Source organism: Caenorhabditis remanei, chromosome III (assembly GCF_010183535.1).
Source record: "Caenorhabditis remanei strain PX506 chromosome III, whole genome shotgun sequence".
NCBI classification, from domain to species: Eukaryota; Metazoa; Nematoda; class Chromadorea; order Rhabditida; family Rhabditidae; genus Caenorhabditis; species Caenorhabditis remanei.
The window spans coordinates 5,419,808-5,437,433 of record NC_071330.1 but is presented as its reverse complement, the minus strand read 5'-3'; the positions used below and the strand labels follow the sequence as shown (position 1 = coordinate 5,437,433).

Below are 17,626 nucleotides of genomic sequence, written 5' to 3'. Positions count from 1 at the left end.
TTTTTAATGTTTTCGGCATCACATTTATCTGAAAATGATGTTCTTACATTGTTTTCGAAGCGGGTTTTTTGGAAAACCTTGGAATTTTTATAGCACGTTGCCATGGTGCTTTCCCAGGTGATTTCTCTCTCAGTCTGTAAATTTCATTGATTTTTCGCTTGATTTCTTCCTTTTTTCAATGTGAAAGGCGCCAAAACGGCCGAAAAATCGATTTTTTAATTTGTAACCCACAAAATGTCCTATTTTTCTCTTTTCTATCGCATTTTCCCGTTAAATTTTCAACTTTTTTGAAATCAATTTATATTTAAAACAAAATGATCCATATTTCAGATCAAATGTCTCGTTCGGGCGAGGCTTACGCTCAGGAGTTGAATCGTAAACGAGCGGCGAATCAGCGTGCCGCCGCCGACGAGGATAATGATGAGAATAAGGGAAACGGAAGTAAAGTGGCATTTGGAGAAGCGGGAAATTTCGATACAGTGAGTGGAAAGCAGAAAAAAGTTGATAAAAGTGTAATTTTATGGTATTAAAAACAGGAAATTTTAAGCCACAGTCGAAAATTCAGACTCAACGCGCGTTTTGTCTTTTCTATCATTCTTTTCACAAAAATTGATAAAGCCATGAGAAATTTCAGCCTAGAATTGCTAGAAAATTGGTTTTCAGTCAGGAAATGTTAATTTTCTGTGCTTTTTTTTCGATTTTTCTCATAAAAACTACTTTTTATCTTCCAAAAAATAGTATTTTTAGCGCAAGTTCTATATTTTCCCCTTTTTATCCCTCCAGAATACCAAATTTTTCTTCGATTTTCCCATCAATCCACATTTTCAGGATGTATACGGAAGTGTTCGTGGAGAGAGTCGTGACAGATATATGGATTCCATCGGAACGGGAGAAGAAGACGACGTAGATGAGGATTCAATGCCAACTGTCCAAAAGAAGAGTACAAATTACTCACAACCACACAAATTCATTGAGGAAGTCGCTGCGGCGGCGGAAGACACGGATCCATTCGCTGAAACTCGCACGAGAACTATCGCCGAGCGTCAATCGAAATATCATGAACGGGCGATGCGTAGACAGATTTCGCCGGATCGTGCCGATGCTTTTGGTAAGAAAAATTGACTTTTTTTCCATAATTTCCAATCAATTCTCTCAATTTTCAGTCGATCAAACACCGGACAACCGTAATCGTGGCTACGCCGAGGTAATGCGTGATCAGTTGTATCACGAGGAGAAGGGACGTGTCGAGAGAGAATTAGCAGATAAAGCAAAGGCCGGAGAACTCCACGTCGTCGGTGGTCAACCCGAGAAGAAGAAGGGACGATGGGATTCTGGAAAGCAGGAGGCTCCAGAATCCGAGAATCTCGGTGCGGCTTCAGCGACGCCTTCTCAAGGATCCGCTCCACGGAAGCGTCTTGGATTCTCTGCTCTGAGTGCAGATGCAGCAACTCCACGAGCAGCGAGATGGGATGAGACACCGGCTCACTCCACTGGAGCCGCCGATGCGACGCCTTCAATAGACAAATGGTCATCGACGCCGGCTGCACAGACTCCACGAAGAAATCGATGGGATGAAACTCCGAAAGAGGGAGGACTGAATGATGGATCAATGACACCTGGATGGGGAATGGAAACACCCGCTCGTGGATCAGATGACGTCAAAATCGAGGATACACCATCGGCGTCGAAACGTCGTTCCCGTTGGGATCTGACGCCTTCGCAGACTCCAAACGTCGCCGCTGCCACTCCACTCCATTCGGGTGCCCAGACACCGTCATTCACTCCAAGTCATCCATCACAGACTCCGATTGGAGCAATGACTCCAGGAGGTGCCACACCGATTGGAACGGCAGCTATGGGAATGAAGACACCGGCGCCTCATATGATTCCGATGACACCCGAACAAATGCAGATTTATCGATGGGAGAAAGAGATTGATGATAGGAATCGTCCGTTGACGGATGAGGAGTTGGAGTCGTTGTTCCCGCCGGGATATAAAGTTCTCGTTCCGCCAATGAATTATATTCCGTTGAGGTAGGAAAACGACGATTTTCAGTGAATTACAGACAGAAATTCAGATGAAATAACGAAAATATCTTTGAGAATATCTCTTTCACAGAAAATTGAACAAAAAACCTTATTTCCCACTCAAGGTATGCAAAATGTAGCCTTTTCAGCGTAATTTAGCCTTTCAGTTTTAATTTTTCGTAAAACATAAACTTTTCTTGAAAAAAAATTCAAAATTTGACGAATTTCATCAATATAGACCCGCTCAGAAGTAATTCTATAGTAAATAATCTAAATAGAAGTTATCTGAGTCCTTCCAGAGCTAGTTTTCAGCTTCTGGAGGTGAGTTATAGGTTCTAAACGCTCCAGAAGGTAATCAACGTCTTCATTAAGCCGAAAAAACGAGTTCACGTCTTCCATCAGCTCCAGAAGCAGCTCGATATCTTCTGAATGCTCAAGAAGCCGTCAGACGTCATCTTGTGGCTTCTGAATCTACTTTATGACTTCTGAACGCTCCAGAAGACATCTGGCAGCATTTGATGACTTCAGGAGCAATTTCAGAGAATTTTAGTGCTTCAAAAGGCTCCTGACGTCTTCTGGTAGCTCCAGAAGCAGTTAAATGTCCTCTGAATGCTTCAGAAGCAATACGACGTCATCTCTGCCTTTCTGGGGCTAGTCATTCTGAAAATCTCAGTGCTGACCGAATTCTGTGCTCAATTTTTTTCGTAAAACATAAACTTTTCGCGAAAATAATCGAAATTTTACAAATTTCATCCATATAGACACCCTGAGAAGTAATTCTATGCTAAATAATACTTTCTTTTTCAGAACTCCATCCCGTAAATTGATGGCCACCCCAACACCAATGGGCGGTGCCGGAGCCGGTGGTTTCTACATGCCAGGAACCCCCGATCGAGATGGTGTCGGAGAGAAAGGAGTCGGTGGACTAGTGGATACTCAACCAAAAAATGCAGAACTTCCACCTCTGAAACCAGATGATATGCAGTATTTCGACAAACTTCTAATGGATGTTGATGAGAGTCAACTGACTAAAGAGGAGAAAAATGAGAGAGAAATTATGGAGCATTTGCTAAAAATCAAAAACGGAACCCCGCCGATGAGAAAGAGTGGATTAAGAAAAATTACAGAGAACGCGAGAAAATACGGTGCCGGGCCGCTTTTCAATCAGATATTGCCACTTTTGATGTCGCCGTCACTCGAAGATCAAGAGAGACATTTAATGGTGAAAGTTATTGATCGAATTTTGTATAAGTTGGATGATCTTGTCAGACCATACGTACACAAAATTCTTGTCGTTATTGAACCACTTCTGATTGACGAGGATTACTATGCGAGAGTTGAGGGAAGAGAGATCATTTCCAATTTGGCAAAAGCTGCCGGTTTGGCGACGATGATCTCCACGATGAGACCTGATATTGATAATGTTGATGAGTGAGTTTTAAAAGAAAGAAAACGAGACATCTGGACATGAAAATATAGATGGATTTAGAAATATAATGGGGAGAAGTTGAACGAATTGTTGAAAATCTGGTAAATGGAGATTCAGAACAACAGAAGTGCAGACTAGCGTCAGTTTTCGGATGACCAGATTCTGTTGGTCTGGAAATCTGTTGGTCTGGAAATTTGGAACATATTTGAAGGCCCAACCCGGCTTCAAAAAATTAACCAATTTTGAAATCATTTTGTGACGTTTTTTTCAATTTTTCATCGAAAATGAGAACAGTTTTCATGCTTTTTCGCCTTTTTTTTTTTTAAATTCTGACAAACTTGGGATTTTGGCGCCAAGAGAAGTATGCTTTAGTCGACATCCAAACACTAATGGACGAACAGATTTTCGAGTTTGCACCATACGTTATTCCGGCGCACTACGATAAAACGAACTCTTGGTAAAAGGGGCCAAGCTCGCTGATTGGAGACTACTGTCTGAAAATACTCGTTCTCAACTTCTCCCTGTCCGCGTTTCTATAGATTTTCACCCCAAACATCCCTGTCTCTCTCCCTTTTTACCCTCACCATTTTCCAGATACGTCCGTAACACCACTGCTCGTGCCTTCGCTGTCGTCGCCTCCGCTCTCGGTATTCCAGCACTTCTTCCATTCCTCAAAGCCGTCTGTAAGAGTAAAAAGTCATGGCAAGCCCGTCACACAGGTATCAAGATTGTCCAACAAATGGCCATTTTGATGGGATGTGCAGTACTTCCACATTTGAAAGCTCTCGTTGAAATTGTGGAGAACGGATTGGATGATGAACAGCAAAAGGTAAATTTATCTTTAAAAATGTGAAAATAACCTCTAAAAGTGTTAAAATTCTCTAATTTTTGCTACTTTTACCTTATTTCAGGTCCGAACAATCACCGCTCTCTGCCTGGCAGCTCTCGCCGAAGCATCAGCTCCATATGGAATTGAAGCATTCGATTCCGTGCTGAAACCCCTTTGGAAAGGTATTCGTATGCATCGTGGAAAGGGTCTTGCCGCTTTCTTGAAGGCTATTGGATACTTGATCCCATTGATGGACGCAGAATATGCATCGTATTATACAAGAGAAGTCATGCTTATTCTTATTCGTGAATTCGCTTCTCCAGATGAGGAAATGAAGAAAATTGTGTTGAAGGTAGGTGTTCGGTGTTGTGTTTTTAATGAAAAATAGTTTAAATGTGGTGAAAATAGGCTTAAAAATCAGTTTTTAATCAACTCTGGGTGAGAATTTTTTTGGTTTTTTGTGTCAAAGACAGGGATGTGCCTATGGAGGCGCTTTGGGCGCTGAAAGATTTCAAAGTGGGCGAAAATGCGACGAGAGAGAGAGTGTGTAAAATCGAGAGAGAGTGTGTCTGCGTCTCTCCATTTCGCACACTCTTTCTCGTCGCATTTTCAAATTTCGGCTGAAAATGCGATGCGCTCAACGCCACCCGGGCACATACCTGGTCAAAGATCGAGGAATAGTCTCGAAATCAAAAACTTTAGTTATCAAACTCAGATATCTCGAGATACAGAAAATTCAACACAACTTGTATGAAATGAGATTCTGAATTCATTTTGTTCGCTTTCTCCGACTTTCAGACAAAAAACAAATACTCCAAAACTAGAAATCCCACAATTTCACTCCAAACTGAGTTTTCAAATCAATTCTGTTTCAAATTAACACTTTAACAGCAAAATCTTCGTTTTTTGTCAAAAAATATCAACTTTTGAATGAATATTTCTTACGAAAAATTCAATTTTTCAGTTATTTTTCACACAAAAACTCTCTCATATCATTAATATTCTAGGTCGTCAAACAATGTTGTGCGACCGACGGAGTCGAACCCAGCTACATTCGTGATGAAGTCCTTCCAAGCTTCTTCAAAGCATTCTGGAATCAACGAATGGCAATGGATCGACGAAATTACAGACAACTCGTTGATACAACTGTCGAAATTGCACAAAAAGTGGGATGTGTTGAGATGATAGCTCGGATTGTCGACGATTTGAAGGATGAGAATGAGCAATATCGTAAAATGGTGATGGAGACGATTGAGAATATTGTCGCGTTGCAAGGGGCCACTGATATTGATGCGAGACTTGAGGAACAACTTATTGATGGTCTTCTTTATGCTTTCCAGGTAAAATACTTGAAGTTCCTTTGAAAAATTGGAAATTTCAGCGTTTTTGACTTCTTTCAATCCGAAAATCCACAATTTTTTCAATCTTTCTAACCAATAATTGATAAAGGAGGACTGAAGTCATATTTTTATTACAGATTATGATACTTCAGAAAATTCTGAGCATCTTTAATTCGCGTTGGAAAACTCTTCCACGAAGGTTCATTTTGAGCCGGGAAATTGTACTGTTTAGAGCAATTTTCAGCATATGCTCCAATGATGAAAGTTGCAGAATTTTCTGAAGTATCAGAATCTGAAAAAATATGACTTCAGTACTCCTTAATTTTGCGTCCACGGCGCCCCAGCTATATCTCCATTCTAACTATCCCTCTTTTTCCAGGAACAAACTCAAGAAGACTCCGTTATGCTTGACGGTTTCGGCACAATCTGTTCGAGTTTGGGCCGTCGTGCGAAGGCATACATCCCACAGATCTGCGGAACAATTCTCTGGCGTCTCAACAATAAATCGGCAAAAGTTCGTCAGCAAGCAGCCGACTTGATCGCCCGTATAGCGCCAGTGATGCATATGTGTGAAGAGGAGAAAATGATGGGACATATGGGTGTAGTACTGTATGAATATTTGGGAGAAGAGTATCCAGAAGTACTCGGATCCATTTTGGGAGCACTCAAAGCGATATGCAATGTGATTGGAATGACTAAAATGACACCGCCGATAAAGGATTTGTTGCCGAGATTGACGCCGATTTTGAAGAATCGACACGAGAAAGTACAGGAGAATTGTATTGATTTGGTTGGAGCAATTGCTGATAGAGGATCTGAATTCGTTTCGGCCAGAGAGTGGATGAGAATTTGCTTCGAGCTGTTGGAATTACTCAAAGCTCACAAGAAAAGTATTCGGAGAGCTGCCATCAACACGTTCGGTTTCATTGCAAAGGCTATCGGACCACACGATGTACTTGCCACGTTGCTCAATAATTTGAAGGTGAGATTTGATAATTTTCAGCTAAATTCCGTGAAAATAACCCATTTTTCAGCTAAATTTCGAGAAAATAACCAATTTTCCAGCGACATTCCGTGGAAAACACTAATTTTTAGCTAAATTCCGTGAAAATAACCAATTTTTGAGCTGAATTCCATGAAAATAATCAATTTTTCAGCTAAATTTTGTGAAAATAACCACTTTTCCAGCTAAATACCGCAAAAAACACTATTTTTTCAGCTAAATTCCATGAAAATAACCAATTTTCCAGCTAAATTCCGTGAAAAACTCTAACTTTTAACTGAATTCCGTGAAAATAACCTATTTTTCAGCTAAATACCTTTCAAAATCTCCCTTTGTTTCAGGTCCAAGAACGTCAACTCCGTGTGTGCACCACCGTCGCCATCGCCATTGTCTCTGAAACTTGTGCTCCATTCACCGTCCTTCCAGCCATAATGAATGAGTACCGTGTCCCTGAGATTAATGTACAAAATGGTGTGCTGAAAGCTCTGTCTTTCATGTTTGAATATATTGGAGAAATGGCAAAAGACTATATCTACGCGGTGGTTCCTCTTCTCATTGACGCTCTAATGGAAAGAGATCAAGTGCATCGGCAAATTGCAGTGGATGCAGTTGCTCATTTGGCAATTGGAGTGTATGGATTCGGTTGTGAGGATGCGTTGATTCATTTGTTGAATTATGTGTGGCCGAATATGTTGGAGAACTCGCCACATTTGATTCAACGATGGGTTTTCGCTTGTGAGGGAATGAGAGTCTCGTTGGGACCGATTAAGGTTGGTTTTGAAGGGTGAAAGTGGGGAATAATGGATCTTATCAGGTAGGAAATGGCTGAAATTACAGCTAAAAGCTCGTGTTGAAATTAGAAATCGTCAAAAACCGTGTTTTCTTCTCAATTAACGGTCTGAAAATCGATTTTTTTGCTCAAAACCGTTGAAAAATTGCCTAAAAAAGAAAACATCTGAAATCCCAGATTTCGGCTCAGAAACGAGACTGAAAATCTACATACGCATAGGATTAGCTGAAAAAATCTTTTTTTTTCCAATGAAAATAACTCAAAATACTTATGTATTCTGAAATATGCTTCATGAAGCTAAAATGAACTGGAATTTGGCTTTTTGGGGGCAAACGGAGTTGAAAAATCGAATTTTGTTCTTTTTGGAATAAAATAGGAAAAAAACTCTTTTTCTGTCAAATTTCACTATATCCATATGTTTTTTTGTGTTTCTGGACATCCGGACACACAGACAGACTAATTCTATTTTCTCCTAGCCATCTCCTCTTTATTCAAAAAGCGACATGCAGCATGCATCTAACCAGGTGCCTCCTCCTCGTCTCTCCTTCCTCTTCACTCTCTCCACGCGGCCTTCGCTCCGCCCATTTCCCAGCAAAAGCATAGCGAGAGGCGGAAGTCGTGAGATGTCCGTCCATTCGCTTCCATATATCCCCTCGTTTGCCTCATTTCCTTCAGTAATAGTAGTCTTTCAGGGCCTTCCTTAAGACCCGAAGAATTAATTTTTGGAGACCCTTTTCTTTGGATTAGGGTGAAAATCTTGGACTGGGACGTCTGGCGTGTCTTTGGCGCGTTTTAGAAGTTCAGAACTGTAGGATACGATACTGTATTAGGAGTTTTATAATGTAAAAAATCAAAAAAGTGTATTAAAAATGTGTATTTCAGCTTATTTTTAAAGCATAAATTGTAAAATTTCAGGTTCTTCAATACTGCCTTCAAGCGTTGTGGCATCCAGCAAGAAAAGTTCGCGAGCCGGTTTGGAAGGTACGGTTTAGGGTTTTTTATTAAAAATTTAACGGATTTTTTAATTTTTACGGATTTCATCTGTATTATGTCTTCTTAAAGCAATAAGTTTAAACAAATTTCCAACTGAAAGTCGCTTAAAATTGGCTGAAAGTGATTGTTTCATTGTAATTTCTGTTAAATTTTGAGCCAAAATAGTTCAAATTTTCATTTAAAAAACAGATTTTCGCGTTTTAATTTTAAAAATATCTGATTTTAGTGGAATTTTCAGCGTTTCTGTCTTCAAATCGAAAATTTTACCCAGAAATTGTTCTTCTAGATCAATTTTTTCTTGTCAAGGCCCGGACCGCGCCGTGGAAAATTTTTGGAAGCCCGAAACCCCGGCTTCAAAAAATGAACCAATTTTTAAAAATAATTTGTTTTCAGTTTTTCACCGAAAATGTGAACATTTCTGATGATTTTTCAGAATTTTTTCTAATTAAAGTCGAAAATTTGACTTTTTCGCTAAATAAATTCAAAAAAAAATTGAAATTTAAACTTTGGCGTCAAAATAACCGGGCCGGGCCTTGACAAGTATGGATCCATTTGATTTTTCCTTTTTTCCTCTATTCTTCTTCCCACAAAATCTAAAATATTTTCAGGTATTCAACAATCTGATTCTCGGCTCCGCAGACGCTCTCATCGCCGCCTATCCACGTGTCGAGAATACACCAACCAATCAATATGTCCGTTACGAGCTTGATTATGTTCTATAATTCTCACTTTTCTTTTTGGATCTCTGTTTAACTTATTCTTCTTCTCCTTTCTTTCATTTTTATAGATTTTTCAGGATTTTTGACCCAAGAAACACTATTTTCTTTTGTTTTATCACTCTTATTCTCCTCTCAAATTGGTCTTTTTAATTCAAAAAAACTTCAAAAAAGTATTCTTCATTCTCCCTAATCTAACAGTCCCCCAAATTGTTGGTTTTTCCTTTTTTGTTTTCAAAAAAAATATTTTTTTCACAAATTTCCCCTTTTCAAAATCACCCAATTATTTATTCCCAATGCTCTTATCTATATGATGAATATATTCAAAATAAAGACATGTCAAATTACTGAAAAACGGAGAAAAGAGGTTTTGTGATTAGAGATAGTTTGTTATGAAGTCTAGTTGATTACTTTCTTTTTTCAATGCTTAATTTATTGGAAAAAAAATGGAGAAAAAACTTGAAAAATCACAATTTTAGCAGGAAAATTCAGTTGAAAACACTAATTTTATCGGAAAAAAACAGATTTTGATTCAAAAATTCGAGAAAATGTGAGAATTTTCAATAAAAATATCAATTTCAGCACAGAAAATGGTTGAAACTTGAAAAATGTTGCATTTTTCCACCAAAAAACTTTTTGAAATTCAGAAATTAGCTGAGAAAATATCGATTTCAGCTCGAAAATGTAATTTCAATGCTGAAAATTTAGATTTTTCTTAACAAATTTGTAGATAATTGCGTAAACTACTCAGAATTATCGATTTAAGTCAGAAATCTGGATTTTTCCATCTGAAATTATGGAAAATATCGATTTTTATCGATTTTAAGCCTCAAAATCTCGAAATTTCTCCCGAAAAACATCTTAATTCAAATCTTTAAATTGAATTCTCATATTTTTACCAAATTTTTTGATTTAAAAAATTTTAAATTAAAAAAATCCGATTTCTTGATGCATAACTAGCTTTTGATTGAATTCTGGAGTATAGTCAAAAATTTGACATTTTCGGAAAAATTCAAAATTTTGTCAAATTCACAATTTATTTTTTTTAAAGGTCTTCGGTCTGTCAAAATTTCGACATTTTTGGGAAAAAAATCAGAAAAATTCAGTAAATATTCAAATTTCGTTCAAAAAATTGTTTGTATTCAAACGCCGGGCCGAGAAAAACTCCAATTTCTGCCCGGCCCGTGATAATTTTGAGATTTTCTTCCTAAAATTGATATCTTTAGTTCAAAAATAGGCATTTTTAAAAGTAGAATTCTCCGTTTCCGCCAAAAATAGTTTCCTCTTCGAGTTCTCACTCTCTGAATACCATTAGTTTATGTTTACGTACTTATTAGCACGACACGCTTCTTACAACCGCGCTCTACCGAAACCGAAGAAAATAGTGTGCGAAATTTAGAGACACAGAGAAAAATAGGCATTTTTCAAGGGGATTTCGGTGGAACGCAGTTGTAATAACTGTGACGAGCTAATACATGCGTACACTCCGTCCCCACTCCTTCATTCGAATACACTTATGCGTCGAGATGGGTTTTAGGCCACACAGATGTTCGAAACAGGGAATATCGGTTGGTTTCTGCTCAGATTTACAGTGATTTCTTTTGGGTTTTTGAGAGAAAGATAAGGCTTTGTTCGGTCTTTTGACAATCGGTAATCAAGCTCTCAATTTTTCTCGCAGGGTCACATTTTAAAGTTTAATAAGAGTTGTTCTTGCTTTTTTTCCTCTTTATTTTGCAGTTTTAGAAAATGTAGAAAATGTAGAAATTCTCGGAATCTCAATTTGATCTACTGATTTCAGATAGAATTTTCGAGAAGTTTCAGTTGTTTTTCTCTCTTTCAGTAGATCAAACGGTACCGCTAGAACTTGAATTTCTACGAAGTTTTCTGTCAACAACAAAGTCATCGGTTTTGTGAAAATTCGTTCTTTTATAACTTTGGTTGTTTTTTGTCCAGTTTTTCATCAGTTTCCGATTCCACTCCGGTTTTGGCAGTAGGTGTGCTCTATTTTTTGTTGTTCAATAAGTCAGATTTCAAATGTTCACGACAACCGCTGTTAGCTCTTTGTAGAAATAAACTTTTCCGCATTCAAAATAAGCCACGCCCCCTTCCAGCCAGACTTGTAACGGGCCGGGCCGGATATCAGTAGAAAAAAAATTTTTGAATTTTTTGATTCTTCCCCCAAAAAGTCCAATTTTCGACAGATTTTTAACTAACGATAAAAACCGAGACAGCTGAAAAAGGGCGTGGTCTATTTTGAACGCGGACACTGAGTCACTTTCCGATGCATCAATTTTTTTTAATTTCCTCCCATTTTCAGACGACCACTCAACCCAAAACGATAGGAAGTTCAAAACTCCGCCCCTTTTTTTGTCGTCTCCACCGCTTTTTTCCTCAAAAAATAGCGGTGTGATTCTCGCATCAAATGGCATTCGAATTCGGACCCGAAACGCCGCCCTTGACGACGCCAACCGAAGAAACAAATGATCTCGCGACTACATCCAAGACTACGGATAAGAAAACGGCGGTAGGCGGAGCTAATGGTACAGTACCCGCCGGGCCATCTCAAGAGTATACTGTAATCGCTGCATCGGACTTTCCGTTGAGTGGAGTGTTCATCGAGTTACAGAAACCGACATGGCGGTGCAAAGTGGTCTATCATTCGGTTGATAAGTGCTCGCACTGTGATCCGGTAAGGACAAATTTGCACTGTGATACGGTAAGGACGAGAATTTTGAAACAAATAGGATTTCGGTAGAGCGCATTTTAAATAGCTGGAACTGACTTCAAATAGGAAGTCGATCAAATTCTAGATTTTCATCGAATTTTTTGATTTTTTCGCGAAAAAGTCAAATTTTCGACTAGCATTCAGAATTAGAAGAAATTCTGAAAAATCATCAAAAATGTTCACATTATCGATGATAAATTGAAAAAAGGTCAGAGAAATTGAAAAATGGCTTATTTTTTGAAGCCCGGGCCTAGAATGTTGATATTCGTGTGGTCCGGAATGTGGATTTTGATAGAAAATTCTAGATTTTGAGTATGAATTTCGAGATTTTGAGTATGAGTTGTTCGTTCATCATGTTGCTCGATGTGTATATAAATAACCAGACACCCAAACAAATTGAGATTTATCATATCGTTGACTTCATTTCGAACATTTAGATGTAGAGACAAAAATACGGATCTCCATAAGATTCTAGTTGTCATCTGGATACACGTATCCTAATTGGAATTTATAAGTTCTGGAAAGAATATGGATCAGACTGATTCTAGGTATCATTTGAAATGTGTCTAATCATCATTGATAGATACTACAAGATCACAAATAGGATCTAACTTCCTAAAGACTATATAATATCTGTCGGGCAAACGGGTCGCAGTTTTTATTCTAGTTGAACGGTTATTCTATTAAAAAGAAGAGCGGAATGAGCGCTTCCTGGTTCCGATAGCTTTCAGCCAGAACAGGATGTTCTATAGACACTAGAAGAATCAGAAACTTTCGACCGCAGATTTCAAGTCTTCCGGAATTCTCCTTTCTCTTATTGATGAATTCATCAAAATCTTCATTCGATTCCGGTGTGTTTTCCACCTGGATCACTTATCTGTTGTCTTTTAAACTCGAAAGAACTATTCTTTTCTGGTCGAGGAGCACATTCTCATTATTCCCTATCGTTTCTCTCGATAACTGGTGTCGGAACCAAGATTGTCTGTAATCGTTCGATTCGTTGATGACTATAGGTTTGTGGGAAACTCGCTAAATTCTGGAAAAACGAGGTGTAATCTGCGATGGTAACGATATTCTGGAAAAATCAGAAAAGGCATGATGCAAGAGCCTATGCACTCTATTGTATGCTTCAAATGACTATCAGTTGCTATTCGATTTCAACACTTCCTGGTTCCTAGCTTGTGAGCAGTGGATCCATAGCAGACAAAAGACACATCCGCCAGACAACTCGTGAAATTGTCAGCACTAAGGCTATTGAAGATACCATAGGCTATCAAAAGAATAGTCTGATGATAACCTAAATGCTCCACGTAGAGTCCAGGACAACCTATGCAGACGCGCTCTATTGACAAGAACGGTACACTTTTTGTGTCACGGTGAACTTTCGAACTTCTGTGCATACCGTGGTGAACATTAGAATTTATTTTTCAATGTTGAATTCAACGTTGCGTCTGCATAGGTTCTGCTGGACTCTACGTGATGTTCTGAATCTTCATCTTAGGTTTCTGACGTTTCAACATTTCATGGAGTACTGTAAAGAGCCCCTCTTGTTCGAATGGAGATATTCCCGGATTCAGTGATGATGGTAGAAGAAAAAAAACAATTTGATTAGTGTTATAAGTTCATTTACATTTCGAATAATTGTTGGATCATATGACACAGATGGGGAGAGACATAGTCGGTATATAAGTGTTGTGACGTTGTTTATTTAGTCACAAAGATTTATATTATTTTTGATCTACCCGCTTTCCCTCGTATTCCCCCGTTTACCCGCGAAGAGGAAATGTCATCCTTTCCTCTCATTCTAGATTCAGTTCTACGTTTTAACTTGTTACCGGAACGTGACCGTTCCGGAGATATATTGTTCCCCTTGTCCCCCTCATATTGTAGTAGTTAAGAATCACTAATAAAGCAGTGATTATACCAACATTGTATCTCTATTAGCACGAGACACAACAGTGGCGATCAGATTTCGAGCTCTATTTGAGTGAGAAAACCACCAGAAAATAAGAGAGTACCACTTCGGCTGGCTCTTTTATTAAGAAATATCGTAGAATAAAGTAAGAGAGTACCACTTCGGCTGGCTCTTTTACTAAGAAATATCGTATAACAAAGTAAGAGAGTACCACTTCGGCTGGCTCTTTTATTAAGAGATATTGTAAATCAAGGTAAAAGAATACCACTTCGGCTGGTTCTTTTACAGAGAAATATCGATTTTTGCTAGTCAAAAACGAAAAGTATTCGTTTCCGGTTGGATTTCATCCGACGGATATCGATTTTCTCTAGTGATTGAGGCTATCGAAGCTAAAGATACTGGTTTTTATCCAGTTTATCTAAAGTTTGATTGAAAAATGTCAGACGCAGAGATGAACCGAAAGTTCATCGAAATGATGGAACTCATGCAAAAGCAAATGGCCGAACAAGCCAAAAAGCATGAAGAAACCATTGCTGTCTTGACAAAAGCCGTGGCGGAAAAGAGTCAAATTGATGGTTCCTTGGGAACATCAAGCGGACTAACCGTGTCACAATCACAGTTGATGAACGACATTGGTGGTAGAATTTCGGTGTTCCAATTCGATTTGGAAACCGAGAAAACATTCTCAAAGTGGTACGCGCGTTACAGTACGGCGTTTACTGAGGAAGGGAAGGGTCTCGATGACAAAAACAAAGTTGCTCTGTTAGTGAGTAAATTGTCAGAGGAGGTATATGAACAGTATTCTAGAAGAATCTGTCCCAAGTTGCACCATGAGGTGGACTTCAAAGATACCGTCGACATTTTGAAAGAAATGTTCGATATAAAGAAGAGTTTGTTCTCGCATAGATTCGCGTGCATCAATATTGCTCGTGATGGTGACTCTCCAGTTGAATACACAAACAAGGTGAATGCGTTGTGTGAATTGGCAATGTTGAAAGACATTGACCCTGATGGTTGGAAGGTTTTCTTTTGGCTAAGAGGGTTAGATCCCGCACAGGATACCAAAACTCGTGCATATTTTCTGAAATATGTCGAGAAGAAGACAGAACTGGGAGAAAAAGTTAACATCAATGAGTTGTGTACAGAATGGCAGAAAATACAGAGTCAAACTAGTGCAGTATCGGAGATGGAGAAAAGTGATACGGCAGTGAGAGCAGTTTATGCTAAAAGGCCGAATAATCAGAAACAAAATTCATCCAAAAACACAGCAAAACATGGGAGTTCACAGGGTGAACGGTGTTGGAACTGTGGGAAAAGTGGCCATAAAAAGCCAGAATGTTCCCAACCACTCACTAAATGTTTCAAATGTCAGAAAAGCGGACACATGTCTTCATTCTGCAAAGCAAAGAAAAGCTCATCATATAAAAAGACACAGAACGTTGCCATAGTTGGTGGGGCGTCTTCGGAAGATGCTGAGGTCAATTCTGTCCGTCAGTATGTGTCAGTTGATGTGAATAGTGAGTCGGTGGAGTTTCAGTTGGATACGGGATCTGATATCACACTCATCGGAAGGGAAGATTGGACTAGAATAGGAAAGCCTGACTTGGAGAAATGTACATCAAAGGTCAAGTCAGCAAGTGGAAATGAGTTGAGGTTGCTAGGCAGGGCGCTAGTGGACTTCAGACTCAAAGGATCAGTTGGATCCGGTTATGTGTATGTCCGAGAACACGGAAATCTGTTGGGGTTAGACTGGATTGGAAAATCCGAGGAAATGTCGTATCACATGGGAATGATGGTCAATGAGCTGACACGTTCAAACACAGGTTCAATTCATGCGGAATTGAAAGAAAAGTTTCCGGAGGTGTTCAAAGAGGGACTAGGACGGTGTGTGAAAGAGAAAGCAGTTCTTACGGTAAAAAAGAATGCTACACCGGTCTTCAGACCGAAGCGTCCAGTTGCATATGGAGCTACGGAGGTCGTGGAGAAAGAGCTGGACAGGTTGGAAAATCTGGGCGTGCTCAAGAAAGTGAACCACAGTAGGTGGGCGGCACCTCTAGTTGTTGTAAAGAAAGCTGGAGGAGACTTGCGAGTCTGTGCTGACTTCAAGACAGGGTTGAATACCGCACTTGAAGACGAAGATCATCCGATTCCCGCTCCTGAGGACGTCTTTGCGACGTTAAATGGAGGGAAATTGTTCTCAACCGTCGATTTGAAAGACGCGTATTTACAAATTGAGTTGAGTGATGATTCAAAAGCCTTGTGTACGGTGAATACACACAGAGGTCTGTACGAGTACCAACGTCTACCATTTGGAGCCAAGACGGCACCAATGGTATTTCAGAGAATAATGGATAAAATGATCACAGGATTGAAGGGTGTAACCGCATATCTTGATGATATTATCATTGTCGGTAGTACAGAAAAGGAGCATACTGAGAACTTACTCGAGTTGTTCAAAAGGATATCCGAGTATGGATTCCGAGTGAAGCTCGAAAAGTGCAAATTTCTGGAGAAAAAGATCAAGTTTCTGGGATTTATCGTCGATAAAGATGGTAGAAGACCAGATGAGGCAAAGGTGGCGCCAATAAAGGGAATGAAAGAACCAGTGAATCAGAAGGAGCTGAAAAGTTTTATGGGGATGATAACGTATTACAGTGCGTTCATTCCGCATATGAAGTCTCTACGGGGACCTCTCGACAAACTTCTGATTAAAGATGTTGAATGGAAATGGTCAAAGTTGGAAGCAGAAGCGTTCCAAAAGTTGAAAGATATCTTGTCATCAGACTTGAATCTTACCCATTTCTTGCCGAATATCCCGATCGTAGTCGCTGCGGACGCATGCGATTACGGGATTGGTGCGGTTATCAGTCATCGATTTCCCGATGGAACTGAAAAACCAATTTCACATGCTGCCCGTTCTCTGAATGCGGCTGAAAAGAACTATTCGCAGATTGAGAAGGAAGGGCTTGGATTGATCTTTGCAGTGAAAAGATTCCACAAGTTTTTGTTCGGTCGCAAATTTTTGCTCAGAACAGATCATAAACCGTTGTTGTCCATCTTTGGAAGCAAGAAAGGAATCCCAGTGCATTCCCAGAACCGTCTCGTAAGATGGTCCACAATTCTTTTGGCGTATGATTTCGATATTGAGTATATCAAAACAGATGATTTCGGACAAGCGGATGCGTTGTCGCGAATGATTCAGAAGATGCCAAACGAGCATGAGGATGTTGTCATTGCTCAGGTAGAAGTTGACGTGGAGGAGACATTGCGCTCAGCAATAAGGAAGTTGCCAGTGAGGGTCAGAGATATTCAGGAGGAAACTAAAAAGAGTAACATTTTGCAAAATGTTATGAAGTATGTTTCAAGAGGAGTATGGCCAAAGAAAATTGACGAGAAGTTGAAGAAATTCTATTCTGTCAAGTTTTCTTTCTCAGTTGTTCAAGACTGTCTGATGATGTCAGATCGAGTCGTGGTTCCAGAAAGTCTACAAAGGGCTGTTCTGAAACAGTTGCATGAGGGGCATCCTGGTATGGTCCGGATGAAACAGCTTGCAAGATCGTTTGTCTATTGGCCGAAAATAGATGAAGACGTTGAGAAAGTAGTGTCTGCGTGCACTATCTGTCAGGTTCATGGGAAGACTCCAAAGAAGGTCCCATTACAGCCATGGAAAACACCGGAGCGTGTTTGGCAAAGAGTTCATATCGACTATGCAGGTCCAGAGAACGGACAATACTATCTTGTCGCAGTTGATGCTAAATCAAAATGGGCAGAGGTGAAGATAGTGAAGTCGATATCGGCAGTTTCGACCGTCGGAATATTGAAAGACATGTTCAGTCAACACGGTTACCCTGAAACTTT

At 39.5% G+C, this 17,626-nt stretch overlaps 2 protein-coding genes across 2 annotated transcripts; both read left to right on the top strand.

The window, feature by feature from the left end:
* Positions 1–335: 335 nt before the first annotated feature.
* GCK72_009218 (uncharacterized protein) lies at positions 336–9,134 on the top strand (the record flags this gene model as incomplete). Its single annotated transcript, XM_053727270.1, has 11 exons — positions 336–479; positions 829–1,108; positions 1,164–2,034; positions 2,836–3,459; positions 4,052–4,286; positions 4,369–4,638; positions 5,294–5,626; positions 6,006–6,608; positions 6,971–7,399; positions 8,335–8,400; positions 9,021–9,134. The coding sequence occupies 11 exons, from the start codon at positions 336–338 to the stop codon at positions 9,132–9,134; spliced, it is 3,969 nt and encodes a 1,322-aa protein (XP_053586847.1).
* Positions 9,135–11,550: 2,416 nt separating this feature from the next.
* GCK72_009217 (uncharacterized protein) lies at positions 11,551–11,883 on the top strand (the record flags this gene model as incomplete). Its single annotated transcript, XM_003095753.2, has 1 exon — positions 11,551–11,883. One exon carries the CDS (start codon positions 11,551–11,553, stop codon positions 11,881–11,883), a length of 333 nt encoding a protein of 110 aa, XP_003095801.2.
* Positions 11,884–17,626: the final 5,743 nt, after the last annotated feature.